At 36.5% G+C, this 16,209-nt stretch overlaps 1 protein-coding gene across 1 annotated transcript in view; it reads left to right on the top strand.

The window, feature by feature from the left end:
- DCP2 (decapping mRNA 2) overlaps positions 1-16,085 on the top strand; it is a 32,304-nt gene extending 16,219 nt beyond the window's left edge. Inside the window, exons 6-10 of the mRNA XM_077757202.1 lie at positions 37-144; positions 2,219-2,354; positions 6,465-6,575; positions 7,708-7,759; positions 8,643-16,085. Coding sequence (XP_077613328.1) covers positions 37-144; positions 2,219-2,354; positions 6,465-6,575; positions 7,708-7,759; positions 8,643-8,806 — 571 coding nt within the window. The 3' untranslated portion in view covers positions 8,807-16,085. The remainder of the gene's footprint in view (positions 1-36; positions 145-2,218; positions 2,355-6,464; positions 6,576-7,707; positions 7,760-8,642) is intronic.
- Positions 16,086-16,209: the final 124 nt, after the last annotated feature.

The raw sequence follows: 16,209 nt of genomic DNA on the forward strand, positions 1-16,209 counted from the left end.
CCCAGTTTTAAAAGTGAATTCTTAACGTTTCCATAGGCCATTAAGGGACTGGCTTTCCCGGAGATTTGGAGATTCCTCAGACAGTGACAATGGATTTTCCTCGGTTGGTAGCACACCAGCTAAACCCACTGTGGAAAAATTGAGGTAAAGAAATTTATTTATAGGATTCCTACCTTCTAATCATTTTTATTTAATTGTTTGTTTTTTGAGAGAGAGAGATAGAACACGAACTGGGGAGTGTTGGAGAGAGAGAGGGAGACACAGAATCTGAAACAGGCTCTAGGCTCCAAGCTTTCAGCAGAGACCCTGACACAGGGCTTGAACTCGGACTGACTGCGAGATCATAACCTGAGCCAGAGTTGAATGCTAAGCCAACTGAGCCACCCAAGTGCCCCTACCTTCTGATAGTTTTTAATGCTAACGTTTTGCTTCCAAAGTTTAGAGAGGTGTTGGATTCTTTTCTGTAGGTACAATTTTGTTACTGATCTTACACATAATAGAAATTTTTTTATAAATGGTTTTTAATGAGATGAAAAAGGTTAATTGGAGTTGGAAAGGAGCTTCAGGCTCATTTTAAAATAGTATACACAAGAGGGTACCACCTTTTTAGATAGAACATGAGGAAAAAGAAAAAAATCTGTCTCTGTGTGTGTTTATAGTTACTTCTCTGTTCTTATATCCTACTTTAAGAGGCAGTTGAATCTCTGAAGGTTGTTGAAAGGAGGATATGTTGAGGTTTGTTTCTGTGTAGGGAGATGAGTGCAGATGGATAATTCGTTCAGAAAGAACTGTGAAGAGTTGGGGTGGCTCTCTTCTTTCCCTAACACAGACTGTTGTACTGTAAAAAGTGACTATTATGTGGACAGGAACCACAAAGAACATTTTCTTGGTTGGAACTTAATTGTATCCAAATCACAATTACAGAGTAGGCTGAGTAAGTAATTTTGTTAAATAAGCATATATATTTGTAATAAAAGTTTCCTAGAACTTTGTGTATATTAGGGTCAGAGAGAGTTGCATTTTACGTTTTCTTTAGATGTTCTGTTTTTATCCTAGGGCTTCAGAAATTAAATGGGAGTAACCACATCTATAGTCAGTATTTTTAAATACGTAGGGAATATTCCATTTTAGTTTGGTTTTGTGAGGACAGGAGCTTGGACTAAATGCCCTGAGAATCATTTCTGCCTTTCAGAACCTATGGTTATAATCACCAAATTGTATACTACTAAAGTAAAACACTATAGAAGATGTAGACAGGAATGTAGCCAAGATTAAAAAGGGACAAACATGTCACTAAAAAGTTATGAAATAGTGACAATGGGGAAAAAATTGTATGCCTATTCATATTTAGGGTAATCTGTCCACCGTAGTGTGTGATAGGACTCCCCTATCTTTTAGTCCTAAACGTTGTGGTCTTGGAAAGTGCAATAAGGACATAATAAAGCAGCTTTAACCAAGCTTCAAGTTTCTTAGGTAGGGATAGTGTGTTTTTAGCATTTAGACTAATTTCTTTGATGATTTGTTAGAGGAAATGTCTGAATTTTCTCTGAAGAAAGTAGGACTGCTGCAATTTCATTATAACTTTTTAATGGGAAACTCAAACATTCAGAATCACTGTAATGCAGTTCTTTGGATCAGTGACTCTGGACTGTATTATACATGTAAATGGTATTGTAGAATGGGGGGTTTTTTTGTTGTTTGTTTTATTACAGACTGCTGCATGAGTACAACCTTTTACGGTCAGTTTTTTTCATATAAGAACTTGAAACAAGACCTTTATTTAATTTGCTCACCTATTGTCTTCGGCTCCTTAGTTTTTTGCTTTAAAATAAAGCTTAAATTTTCAGTTCCTCTTCTAGTTCAAATTCCATACTTTAAACATCCTGGTGAGAATACGAGTTGCCAGTCCTGTTAAGAAGGAATATCCACTTAGTTTCAACTAAATTTGGAGTTATTTTCTTGAGATTTGTGAAGGTATGATCAATTATAGAGAGGAGGTAGTGTGGTTAATTTAGAAAAGCTTGGGGCTAAAAATAACACGTAGTTCATTCAAAAAGTAGTGAACACTTGGGTTTCACTGACTCTGTTCTTATGGAAGGTGCATCCCAGTGTGGGGAGAAAGATGATAAATAAGAAGGTAAAGTTTGTGATCTGGTGTTAGAAGAACTCTAAGTGAAAATTTTCTGATCTGAATTTTATTTTTTAAATCTTGGTGTAGTCGAACCAAATTCCGCCACAGTCAGCAATTATTTCCTGAAGGTTCTCCTGGTGATCAGTGGGTGAAGCACAGGCAACCACTGCAGCAAAAGCCATATAATAATCATTCTGAAATGTCTGACCTTTTAAAAGCAAAGGTGAGTGATAATACATTTAAAGATTTGTTTTTAACTTTAGATTTGATTTTGAAATGTAGCTGAATTGAAGAATTGCAGATTAACGGTTACAGAACTCTGAATTGTTGATTAGCTATTTTTGCGTTCCTGACTTGTGATCTGAAGCACGGCTGAGATTTCTTAATCTTTACAGTTATGGTATAAATCCAGTGTAGTAAGTAATCAGAATTAACATCTGACTTTGGTATATATGCAGCCAGTGAAAGGTTTATTGCTACATTGAATTTAATGCATGATTATACCACACTTTATTTATCCATTCTACTCTTAACCAACTGAACCACCCAGGCGCCCCTCCATTCTACTCTTAATGGACATTTTGGTTGTTTCCAGTTTTAAGGCTTTTACAAACAATACTACTGTCAGTATTTCTGTACATAATCTTTGGATGAGCATACACTGTTCTTTTGTGTATAGATAATAGTTTTTGGATCACTGGATATGCCTGTGTTCCTGGGTATCTGCTGCAAATGATATTCTCAAGTATATTTATATCCCCAACAAAATACGTGAGAGCTTGAGTTTTTCCACATTCTTATTAATTCTTGGTTTTATCTGTATTTATCATTTTAGCCATCCATTTGGGGGCTATTCTTTATTTTCATTCTTTTAAAAAATAGACTGAGTTCATCAAAATCACAAACTTTTGTATCAGAGGAGACACTATCAAAGAGTGAAAAGACAACCCACAGACTGAGAGAATATCTTTGCAAATCCCATCTCTGGTAATAGATTAAGATCCAGAGTATATAAAGAACTCCTCTAACTCAACAACAAAATACCCCAGTTAAAAAATTAACAAACAACTTGAATAGACATTTCCCCAGAGAAGACATGCACATGGCCTATAAGCACGTGAAAAGATGCTCGCCATCATTAGCCATTAGAGAAATGCAAATGAAAATTGCAGAGACACCACTTCACACCTGTGAGGGTAGTTGTAATTGAAAAAAAATGGGACATAGCAAATATTGACAAGGATGTGGAGAAATTAGAATCCCCATGCATTGCTGGTGGAAATGTATATGTTATAGCTGCCATGGAAGACAATTTGGTGGTTCTTCAGAAAGTTAAACAATTACCATATGATCCTGCAACTTCCTGGCTGTATACCTTACAAAACTGAAAGCAGAGATTCATCCAGATAACTTGTATACCAATGTTCATAGTAGCATTATTCACAATAGCCAAGAGGTGGAAACAGCCCACATGTCTGTCAACAGATTAATGGATGAACAAAATGTATATAGAGAGTGGATTATTGGCTTAAAAAGGAATGAAACTGTGACACATACATGCTACCACATGGTCATTGAACCTTAGACATATGCTACGTGATATAAGGACAAATATTGTGCCATCCTGCTTATATTTGGTAGTATCTAATAGACAAATTTATATAGCCAAAAGTGAACTTGAGGTTACCAGAGCTCAGGGACAGGGGGAATATAGAGTTATTTAATGCATACAAAGTCTTTGTTTGGGATAATGTTAAAAGTTCAGGTGGTGATAGTTGCAACAACATTGTGACTGTTCTTACTGCCACCAAATTGTACATTTAAAAGTGGTTATAGTGGTAAACATCATGTATATAGTACCACACTAAAAAACAAATACCAGGAAGAGCAGGATAAAATTGAATGAAAAATGTGTGGTAATAGAGTTTCTGAAAGCCTATTCCTTACCATCCTTTTTTTTTTTTTTTTGGAGTATAGTTGACAATGTTACATTAGTTTCAGGTGTACAGCATAGTGATTCAACATCTCTGTATGTTATGCTATGCTCACCACAAGTGTAGATACCATCTGTACCATACAACCACCATACAGCTCCATTACAGTGTGATTGACTATATGCCCTATGCTGTGCCTTTTATTCTCGTGACGTATTTACTCCATAACTGGAAGCCTGTATGTCCCGCTCCCTTCACCCATTTTCCCCAGCCCCTTAGCTCTCTTTGCTCTGGCATCCATCAGTTTGTTCTCTGTTCCTTATCATTCTTTAAGTTAGCTTACTGTTTTCAAGCCACTTTAGGAACTGCTTAATGTTTTCTCTAGGTATTAGAACATAAATGTATTTAGATATATCTTAAAATATAAAATATTCACACTGTTTTGGTCACTTCTCTTAACTAGCTGTCCTTTCAAATCCTCTAAGGACAAATGAATGTTTAGAAACTATTTTGGGGGGCACCTGAGTGGCTCAGTCGGTTAAACGTCTGACTTGGCTCAGGTTCATGATCTCACAGTTTGTGGGTTCAAGCACTGCGTTGGGCTCTGTGCTGACAGCTAGCTTTGGGTTCTGTGTCTCCATCTCTCTCTGCCCTTCACTTTGATTGCGTGCACTCTTCTTTCTCAAAAATAAACATTAAAACCTTTTTAAAGTTAAACTTAGATTTTTTTGGGGTAAGAAAATTAACTTCTGTTAAAGCAATACAATTGCAAAATGTCATCTACTCAGTGTTTAGGCGTTAAGTCTAAATTTAGGGATAATGGCCTAAATGTTAAGAATACCAGTCTTGGGACACCTGGGTGGCTCAGTTGCGACTAACTCTTGGTTTCGGCTTAGGTCATGATCTCATGGTTCGTGGGTTTGAGCCCCATGTCAGGCTCCATGTGGAAGTGCCTTCTTGGGATTCTTTCTCTGTGTGTGTGTGTGTGTGTGTGTGTGTGTTCGTGTTCTCTTTCTCTAAATAAATGAATTTTTAAAAAAAATCTCTTTCTCCTGCCTTGCTCCCATGGACNTTTTAAGCACCGGGCTCAATCTCACAGCTGTGAGATCATGACCTGAGCTGAAATCAGGAGTCTGATGCTTAACCAACTGAGCCACGCAGGCACCCCACCAATCTTTATTTTGCATAAAAGAGGTTATTAATTAAACAAAAATTTTTTTTGTTTAATTAATAATTTAAAGCAGATTTTAGGGTAATAGTTCATCACGTCTGCTACATATTTCTCATTCTAAAAACTGTGGCCAGTCTACTTTAGCATTCCCCTCACGTAGAGGTTGGTTTTGTTTTTTTTCTTAAAAGGCAAAGATTGTGAGATTGGATTTTTTTTAACATTTTATTTATTTCTGAGAGGGGGAGGGTCAGAGAGTGGGAGAATCTGAAACAGAATCTGAAACAGGCTCCAGGCTCTGAGCTAGCTGTCAGCACAGAGCCTGATGCGGGGCTCAAACCCACGAACCGGGAGATCATGACCTGAGGCAAAGTCAGACGCTCAACCGACTGAGCCACCCAGGCGCCCCCCCAGATTGGATTTTAAATGTTTATTTTTGAGAGAGCCTGAGCAGGAGAGGGACAGAGAAAGAGAGGAGCAGAGGATCTAAAATAGGCTCTGTGTCGACAGCAGTGATCCTGATGCAGGACTCAAACTCATGAACTGTGAGATCATGACCTAAGCCGGAGTTGGACACTCAACCAGCTAAGCCACCCAGGCATTCCTAGAGAGGCTTCTTTCTTTGACAGTTGCTTAACGTTTTCAAACTTGTTGCTCTTCCTCCCATTCTTTTTTTAACTCCTGCATTGTAAATGAAACCTGTAAATAGAAATGGGATAAGGCAAAATTGCTAGGGACCTTATATTTGCCATTTCATACTTTTAGAAGAATCTTGGCTTTGTGAAGCATTGTCTTCTATAAGAAAATATTGATATGCTTCCCCAGTGTTTTAGGAAAATTTGGGGGGAGGACTTTGCTAAACTTGTACTCAATCAGCTAATAAACATACATATATATATATATTTTTTTTACACATTCTTGGGGTTATATTCTTTTGTCCTATTAAATTACTTAAATTTTTTTTTCTCTTACATTTATTTATTTTTGAGAGACAGAGTGAGACTGAGTGCGAGCAGGGGAGGGGCAGAGAGAGAGGGAGACACAGAATCCGAAGCAGGCTTCAGGCTCTGAGCTATCAGCACAGAGTCCGACGCGGGGCTCGAATCCACAAACCATGAGATCATGACCTGAGCCAAAGTTGGACACTCAACCAACTGAGCTACCCAGGCGCCCCTGTACTGTTGCATTATACTGTAGGTTTATATTTTATTTCTTCTCATTGGAAAAACAGAATCAAAGTATCAGGGGAAATGGCAGAAAACAGTATCAAGACTCACCTAATCAAAAGAAAAGACCAAATGGGGTCCACAGCCAGCCAGCCAAGCAGCAGAATCCCTTGATGGTAAGACTTACAGTTCTAATGCTAACAAGACAGTTCACTCTTTTTAGGAGTAGAGCAAGGGCATTGTCAAGGCACATTGAATTATATATTGACAGGATTTTTGTGGAGTGAAATTGTGCATCATTTGCTCAGTTAAAATCTCTGACTACTCTCAGTTACAGGTTTCTAACATTGATTCAGTTGCCCATCTGATTTTTTATTTTTTATGTAAGTATTTAAATATTATTTAGTACTATGAAATCAATGTGTAGTCAACCCTGCCTTCCAGAAAGAGCAAGTCTTCAGCTATTTTTTTGTCTGTATTTTTCTAAATAGTCTGTATTTTAATAAAGTTAATAGTTGGGAAGAACATTTTTTTTCTTTTTTAAGTTGATAGAATTTAGAAAATTAAAAATAAAATGCAGCCAGTGCCATAGCCTTTAGGCCTAAAGACAAATAACTGGACATTGTGCTCCGGAAAGTAATTCATAACTAATATATCTCCTTGCTTTTCTGTAAGTCCTGGTATTTGTCTGTTAAATTTTCTTATAGTTTCACCTACTTTTCTTTCTTTAATAGTTGGTGATAATAATTTTAAGGTTTTAGCAAAAAATGTTTTTACCTGAGTTCCTAGTTGCTTTTTATTTGTGGTGCTTTGATTTCACAGGCAAAGATGTTAAAGATCAGTTTGCTTTTAGACTACTTGCCTTTTACTCTTAATAGTTTTTTCCTGTCTGATTGGCACAGATGAAAAGAGAGCCATTTGTGTATTGTTGAGTGTGTTGACAGCACTTAAAAAAACAGTTGGTATTACCTTCTGCAGAGTAGTCTGGCTATATGGCAAGCCGGAAGAGGTTCTTAAAGTGTTTCCCTAGAAGAAAATTTTAAAGAATGTTCATCCTGTTTCTTTTTTTAATAAGAAAACTTGGAAACCATCTGAATATCCAAGAAAATAATACTAAATGTAAATCCTCGGTCTATGCAGTAGACCACCATGTAGTCTTTAAAGATGATTGTATAGATTTCTATTTATTCATAAAATAATACATTCACAGTATATTAGTTTCTTCCTGAGAAATTTGATAATGCACCTCCTTGCTTATATTAAGTGAAATGACTGTAGTGTATGTTGTGTTTGTGATTTTCTTAATAGAAATGTGAAAAAAAACTTAATCCACGAAAACTTCAGGATAATTTCGAAACAGGCAAGTCATTTTCTTTTTCATATGTCTCGTGGGATTTGATTTGGTTTTGACCTAACCTTGATTTTAGTCAAGAATGCAGAGGACTATGACAGATGGGCAGGAGGAATCGCACATGTTCTGTAGAGACAAAAAAAAGAAGCCCTAATAAGTTGGGAGTTTTGTTGTACCATTATTTTGAAAATTTGGATTTTTCTTTATGTTAATATATTTCCTGAAGATTTGGTAAGCTCTGCCTTTAGTTTTCTTGAATTGGACTCTGTAAATTTTATATTACATTTATAATCTTTATGGTGCTTACATTTTGATCTTTGTCAACAAATTCCTTTTATATTGGCTCAAAAAACAAATATAGGATGTAGACAAAAGTATGCCCATTTTTGGAAGCATATGAACATTAAGGGTCTTAAAACCTGAGGGACGCCTTGGTGGCTTGGTCACTTAAGCATCAGATTTGGCTCCGGTCATGATCTTGTGGTTTGTGGGTTCAAGTCCTGTGTCATACTCTGTGTTGATAGCTCACAGCCTGGAGCCTGTCTCCCTCTCTGTCTGCTCCTCCCCTGCTCACACTGTCTCTTTTTCTCTCAAAAAAAAAACAACAACAAACAAACATAAACAAACGAACGACAAAAACAGAATGTTTAAATAAAATAAAAGCTGAGATTCAGATTTTGAGTGAATGTGTGGAAATAAATAATAATAGATTAGAAAATCAGCTGAGCCCCAGTTCAGGGAAAGGAAAGTATCTTGGTGGTTCTGCTTACATTAGATTACAAGTGTGGGGAGAAAAATATATACTGTATGTGAATTCCTTTATAACAAAAGATGGGAAAGGCAGTATTTGGGTTCTTACTGAGTTACTGAGTTTATTTATTTTTTCAAACAGATGCTGTATGTGACTTGCCTTGCTCCAGCGAAGACCAGTTGCTAGAACATGCCGAGGGACAGTCTGTGGCATGTAATGGTCATTGCAAGTTCCCCTTTTCATCCAGAGCCTTTTTGAGTTTTAAGTTTGACCAAAATGCTATAATGAAAATCTTGGACCTTTGATAGCAGCAGATGTGTTGTGGAAGTCCCAAGATCAGAGACCTGTTGCATTTGAGTGGGTGTCTCATTGAGCCTTACCTTTCTCAGGTGTTTTAAAGAAATGCAGGGAGGCAATGATGTTTCTGAAGATATTGTTCTCTGTGCAGAAGAGAGAGTAGAAAGAAACATGAGTTTGCACTGTAAATGCAGTTATAACCTTTTATACAGATGTACCTTTTCAGTGTTTGGCTAACAAATTTAAGTTGCTTTTTATGAGAGCATTTTTCCTGTGTGATTGTGGTTTTTATTTCATGTTCTGGTCAAAAAAATAGTATTTGAATCATCATCAAGTAGCCAATTTAATGGGAATGCTCCATGTATCCATGACAGTGATTGCAATAAGAGTTTCCTTATATTGACATTTTTAAAAGAGAGTTAAAGTTCACAAGTATTAAATGAACGCAAGAGCTGAAAATGTCACGGAAGTCAAGATTGCAGGTCATTTGCTTTCGTGGCATTTTGCGCATTTCTCTGCTTCTAACCACTTATATTCTCTAATCCTCTTCTGCTTGGAAATTTTTTGAAAGGTTATTTTTAGAGCCAGCATCTACTATGTAATGTTCATGTTAAAAAACAAATTCTTAGCACTTCGTTAAGGGACAAAGTCCTCGGCCCTGAGAGGGACTGAATTGGTTGGGTGGGGAGTAGACACTCTGATTGGCATTGAGAGCCTTGTGCAGTCAGCGAACCTACTAGGGAGCGGGGAGGCCGGGGCCTGGCAACTGCTGAGGTCTTGTCTTCGCTGCCCTGCCGTCAGCCCTTCAGTATTGTACAATGGTTTTGTTCTGTGAAAATTTATTCTCTGTTGTAGCTGTGTAAATATGAATGGAATACTGACATTAACTTTTACATTGCATCTCGATGTTGATCTCTGGAAACTGATGGATTAGGTTTCAATTTGCAGTAGTAGCAGAAACTGACATGCCTTTATGGGCATGCTGAAGCCCCTGGACGATGGAGCACGAAGGGAAGGGGCATATGATTCACACAAGTACAAGTGAAGCATTTCAGTAGGAGAGGATCAGAATATGAAGGTAACATACATAACTCACTCCTAGGACTAGATTTTGCTCCTTCAGGATTCTTAAATCTAAATAAGGGTGGCAGTGCCCATTTTAAGAAGGATTCCAGTTCTAATTGAGGACAATCACCAGGGCTTTTAAGGGGGGCTTTAGTGTTTGGGCTGCCTCTGACCTCACTGAAAGTATTTCTTTTGGGGGGTGGTGTGTGAGCATATGTGTGCGTGTGCATCTGTCATGTGGGTTTTAAAAATCTTTTTTTACATGTGGTATCCACAAAATATGTCTCTGCTTGTAAATTTTATTGTAGAAATCTTTATTCTGTATAGATAGCCTATTTAATAGGGGTTCTATTTAACCCAGTGGGACTTTCAAAAGTACTATTGTAAGGAATTCACTTGGTATTTCTTTGCTTTAGCTTTTAAATGGCTTGATTTTAAAGGAGAAATTCTATTTATTAATAAAAGTGTCACCTTTTGGTGCTAAGCAGGAGAATTCACAGTTACAACAGAGTGTTTAAAATTAGGTTATTCATAATCTTTCATCTTTTAATGTGATAAACTTGTGAATCCTTCTGTGACCTTTTTTAAAATGCATTATATGATTGCTTTTGGAAACTCTTACTGTTCTTTCCAGAAATACAGCTGCTTTGCTTGGGTCTCCTTGAGCCATATTTATAGTTGGTCCCAGCATTCCAGATTTCTGTTAAATTGTTAAAGCTAAGTGAAAACTTAGTTTGCCTGGCAGGTAAATTATTTTCACTCGCTTACTGTCATCTGGAAACCATACAATTTTAGTGAGTGCGGGTGTGTGGGTGTTGGTGGTGGTGGTGGTTTTTTAATTTTTTTATTTTGGTCAGTTTTTCTGGTGCCTAGAGTTGGGTTTTTCAGCTCTGAATACGAAAGCAAAAGAGATTAGAATTAGTTACCAGAAGTATGTCCTCTAAAGGTGTGTTGAGCCTTTTTAAGAACCAACAAATTCTCTCCTGTCAATTACAGCAGTTTAACGATGGTTAAATGTTATTGCTGTTGTGCTGCTTCATTGAATGCACTGTGGAACAGAATAAGGGTATTGTTGGGATGGGATTTTGGTAACTTGAGGCTTTTAGCTCTGTTGACAGTTTGAGATAGGAAAAAAAAAAGATGTTTTAAAGTTTATGTGTGTGATGTGACTTAACTATGCAGAAAATGTATAAGTTGGGTGTACCTGTTTTATGTACATCTGCTATACTTATTCCCTTGAACCTGTGTATTTCTCAGTGTTCAGGTTACCTTGAGAAAGGCCATGCTTAGCACAGAACTGGATTTCTCCTCTGAGAAATTTTAGCATGGTTTGAAGAAGTCAAGTGATAAAGCAGTTTGCTGAATATGCAATAATTTACTTATGTGTGCTGCATTTTAAGAAGCTAGATGAGAAGAGTAGTTGTGTTGGCTTCATTATGTTTTATGTCTTTGAGAGAAAAATAGGTCTTTGAGTCCACTTTTTAAATCTTATGTTCTAACCTTACATGTTCCAAGGTTCAGTGCACTGTGAATCTTTTTTTTTTTTTTAATTTTGTAGGTGCTTTTATGTATAACTGTAATGATTTGTAAGATGTTAACTGAAGTTTTTTGTACTTAACCATTGTTATCCAAAAGATAGGGGTATAGTTTACACGCTTTTGTAAGTTTTTGTTAAGAAATAGCAAATGAATGGTTTTAGGATTTCAACCAGTGACACTCTCCCGAGACATAAACTAAATGGAACCCTTAGCATGGGTGAAATTTGAAGAGGTTTGAAACTTCAGTTGGATTTTCATGTTAATATATAAAGACAAGGCTCCTGTGCTGTCAAAGGATATGTGGTCACTGCTTGCTGCTTTGAGCTCTGGATATCCTTATTTTTCTATTAAATATCAATTAGTAAGTGCAGATAATGAAGATGTATAGCAAAATACAGCAAAAGTAATTATATGCTGTAAGATTAGGTTAGTATTTGTCTTTAAGGCTTTAATAGTTTTGTGTAATATCAAATAAATTCAAATCTAAGTGAATGGCATCTTTCCACAGGAATTAAATTTAAATTTTATTATAAAACTTAACATACTACGGTGGTCTTTGGAAAAGTTCAGGTCTAAGTGCATGTATGCATTAAAAACATTTCATTACCTAATTCCCTCCCACCCCACTTTGGTTTCCAACAGGAATTAACTTGAACAGAAAAGAGAAAGTCGATATAAAAATTAGACTGCCAAATTACTTTTCTTACTATGATAATATATTGTGGCTTTTTATTTTTGTACTGGTACTTAACCTCTGCCTGTTCAGAGATTTTGTTTTGATTGACGTTTATTGTGTCTCTGTATTCTCTGAGGCAGTGTTTTCTTTGCATATTAATCATAGTTATAAGGTCAGATTCATTAACATGTTTCTGATTGAAGAAAAGTAAGTGTTACTTAGTGATTTTGACTCGGATTATATTCTGGCCTGGGGAAGAGGCTCATATGTATTGTTTTAACTTCAGATTGATGATAAGCAAGATTTATTTTGTCTGAAGGTGTCAATATCCTTTTCCTTTACCTATCTCTGGGTAAAAAAGTGTTAGTAAAAGTACAGTTTTGTTAAACCTTATTTCTGATAGTTTGATAAAGCCTGGCTAGTTCCTTATTTTATGTTCTGTCCTAAGACTTTAAAGTGCATTTGTATAGTTGCCGAAAACTCTTAACAATGAGATGATGATCGGCTTTCTCAGCAGTTTTTTCTACCTAGAATTGAGTTGCATTTGAAGTTTATACTCCTGTGTCATAAAGATGGCAGATTGCAAATAGCCAGTAAAGGCTCTGTCACCTGCTTGCAAAATAAGAGTTCTGGATTGCAGTTTCAAGATCCAGGATAGAGAATTCTTAAAGAACAAAAGTGCCCTGAGGGGAAGAGAGAGTTGTTGGGCAAAGAGTATTAGGAAGAAATTTTAGAAGATAAATCAGTTCTTGAATGCTGTCTGTTGTATTAGGCTAGAAACATGATCTTTGCCTAGGCCAAGCAGTGTCTAATGTATATGGCCATTACCAAGCGTTTTCTAGCTCTGGGGAAAGTTATTTTTTTATGGTTGCCAAGCAATCCAGTGAAATCTTCAGTAATTTTTCTCACTTTGAAGACCAGTATTTGGGAGTCTAGTCCTTCCTGTGCCGATGATTACAACTCCAGCTGCACTGAAGTGCTCTACTTTCTTAACAGGAATGTGACTCAGAGCACTGACAGCCATGGTCCGGCATGTGTCATAGTCACTTCGTCTGGTAGCTATACATTTGTCCTATATGGTGATCAATTCCTTTCCGTCTAGTTTTCTTGGGACAAACTGCATTTATTATCAAAACAGTAGTCTAAAGCTAAGGGAAAGAGTAAAGCTACCTCTCATACATGGGAGTGGACTTGAAGGGCTGGCTGTCTGCAGCTTAGTTGCTCAGACTTTAAAGTACAAAGAAATGTAAATAAAAAGCTATGGTAAAGTATGGAAGTTTTATTTTGAGAGATGTTTATAATCGAATCTTTACTCTGGGTCTCCAGATTAATGAAATCACTAACACTGAGAGTCCATTTGTCTTATGTCTTTTGTGGTTAGCAGAGGGCATGGTCTAGCTCTAGTAGCAGCTTGAAAGCACAATCTGAAAACAGTCAACCGTGACAGAGTGCTTGCATTAGCTGTGTCATATTGGCCAAAGGTGCTTGGGAGAAAGGGATTGGATGCAGAAATTAGTTGCCTTGGTTGGTAACTTTGTCCCATATCAGCCCTCTCTTAGTAGACTTCTTTCCTCTAATAGAAGAGTAAGGCCCTGAACAAATATATATGTGCTGCTTTTTTTGGTGGGAGGGCTCTTGCAGGGGTTTGAGTGTTGTTTTGGTTCTTGGCTTCTGTCTGTTGGATGCCATTTGAAGACCTATTGTTTCTTAATTCTTTTTTTGGGTGTGACTGGCCAGGAAGAGGCCATAGGCCGTGGAGACCCCACCCCATCTCTCTTTTGTATCTTGTCCCTTCTATAGAAAAATAATTTGTGCTACATCCTTATGGCGGTAAATCTGCCACTGTGGGAATTTACATGCAGTGATCATACTTGCTTGCCCTCTACAGATCATCTCACTTGACCCTTGGGCCATAGCAGACAGGCAGGCTATGGACACCTGTGCTGTTCTGGGTCTCTCAATGCATGTAGCTTGTCTTTTAGATTTGGGAACAAAGAAAACTTTGTGGTTCTTGGGTGAAATGGGCAGTGTTCTGCTAGCCCTTCCTTAGTCCCTGAGTGGTCTTTAGTTAAGTCTTAGGTTGTGAACTTCCTGAGGTAGAATGTAACAATGTAAGCTACTTTTAATTCATTGACTGGGGTTCTTAAACAATCTATTGCTTCTACAGTTGAAACATTTTGGGCACAAATTTACCATTGTTAGTCATTTCTCAAGCTTTAAGAAATTAGTTCTTTGTAAAATAGCTTATTATTCTTGATATTTTAGGATCAACTACCATGGCAGCAAATGAAAGCAAAGGTTTTCAACAGAATACAGTTTAGAAAGGTAGTAACTATTCCTCAGTGGTTCGGTTAGGTGTGAATACTTTTGGCAGTGAATGAGTAGCAGTGGACTTGCACTGTTCATGTCCTGTATATATCACTTGCACTGATAGAGAAGCACAAACGGTATATCTATAAGAGTTTCTTTGTGCGTTTCACTACTGTCCTAGGGCATTGTGGTCTCTGTTCATCTTAGGTTTGTGTTTGGATGTTGTACAAGTACGGTTTAATTTCAAATATACGTGTCCAAAGATTGGAGTCTTTAGTTTTACTTTTTTGCTCATATTTCACTTCAAAGTTAGGACAGGAGACAGCTGATTTTCCATTTTCTTACGAACTTTTTATTCAGTAATAGGGAAGGAAAGTAAACCCTAAACTATTTTGTGTATATGTTTGTGTATATTAAATACACACATACTATATATATATACACACATTTTCTTATGATTGCTTTTGAAATGTATTAGCTTAATACCTTATAAAATCGTCTTTGGTAAGTATTGACACAATTCAGATTAAAAATTTTACCTGTTGGCTTTAATGAAAACTTAAAACGATCTTATTTCAGAATAAAATGATTAATCAAATGGAATTATAGTTATTAACTAGCTAAAGTAAAATATTCTAATATAAAATTATCTTTCATCTAATCAAAGTAAGGACATGCAGTTTAGTTTGGATGGGAAAGGGGCTAAGAATTTTTTTTTTTTAAACCCTATTTCCAAAACAAGGCTTATGTGACTTCTATGCTGTGGAGACTAGGTATGTTCATAGAAGATGTGTAGTCTTAAAACAGTTTTCTTGGGAATAAGGGTTAGTGTGCAAACAGTGAAGATATTTATGCTGAGTCGTGTTAATTTTATGTGGGACCTACAGAAGCTGGGAGAAAAAAATTGAAATGGTCTCACTAAATAGGATACTGAGAGAATGAACTGGACCTTAGAGTTAATGTGATAAATAGGTTTGTAAACTATTCAGTAATTTTTGTCTTCTGTGAAATGATTTAACATTTAATTTTTGCCTTAATTATCACAGTGTTTTATTACTTTACCTTCTAGGGCATTTTAATGTTTGGAAAGAGACTATAAGTAAACCGTTGGAATAATTCTATTTATGGTAGTAATGAAGTTCCTGGTGCTTGTTTTGGTTAATTCTCAAACAGAGCAGAAGGAATCCCAAAACACCTGTGGGGTTTACCTTGCTCTACAAATTGAGACCTTTAGAGTGGATTTGTGGGATTTGTGTTTCTGGATTTATTACATTCTAGCTAAACAGCTTGGTCGCTTTCCCTCTGTGTTAATGAAAGGATGAGGACTGAGGTTCACTTATTTTGGGTGTGGCTATTACAAATTAAGAATTTCCAGTGAGTTTTAATGTTTGCAAGATAAAGTCGACTAGAAATGCCAGCTGTACCTTCCGCTGAGAAAATGAACAAAGACCTATATCTTAAGTTACTCTTTTTTGAAAGCTTTTTGATGTAAATAACATCAGTTTAGAAATCAAAAGCCTTTTATCTTACAGAATATAGTTTGAATGAAGGGAAGTTTCCTTTGTATTTTAAAACATTTTTACACTTGATTGTTCAAATATTGGCTTTCTATAAAAATATTACCGTGTTACATTTAGACTGTTTGTAGTGCAATATCAATAAATTTTGCTGCTCCAGCAGTTTTAATTACTACCTTAACCTGGTTTCTGCTATTGTTACTTGTTGTCATTTTTTATTGGTCCAAAGAGACACCACCAAAATATGAGATAAAGACTTCTTACATGATGAGAAGAAATATTAAAGGGTAGAGTGTGTCTACAAA

This window comes from Crocuta crocuta, unplaced genomic scaffold (assembly GCF_008692635.1).
Source record: "Crocuta crocuta isolate KB4526 unplaced genomic scaffold, BGI_CrCroc_1.0 scaffold131, whole genome shotgun sequence".
NCBI classification, from domain to species: Eukaryota; Metazoa; Chordata; class Mammalia; order Carnivora; family Hyaenidae; genus Crocuta; species Crocuta crocuta.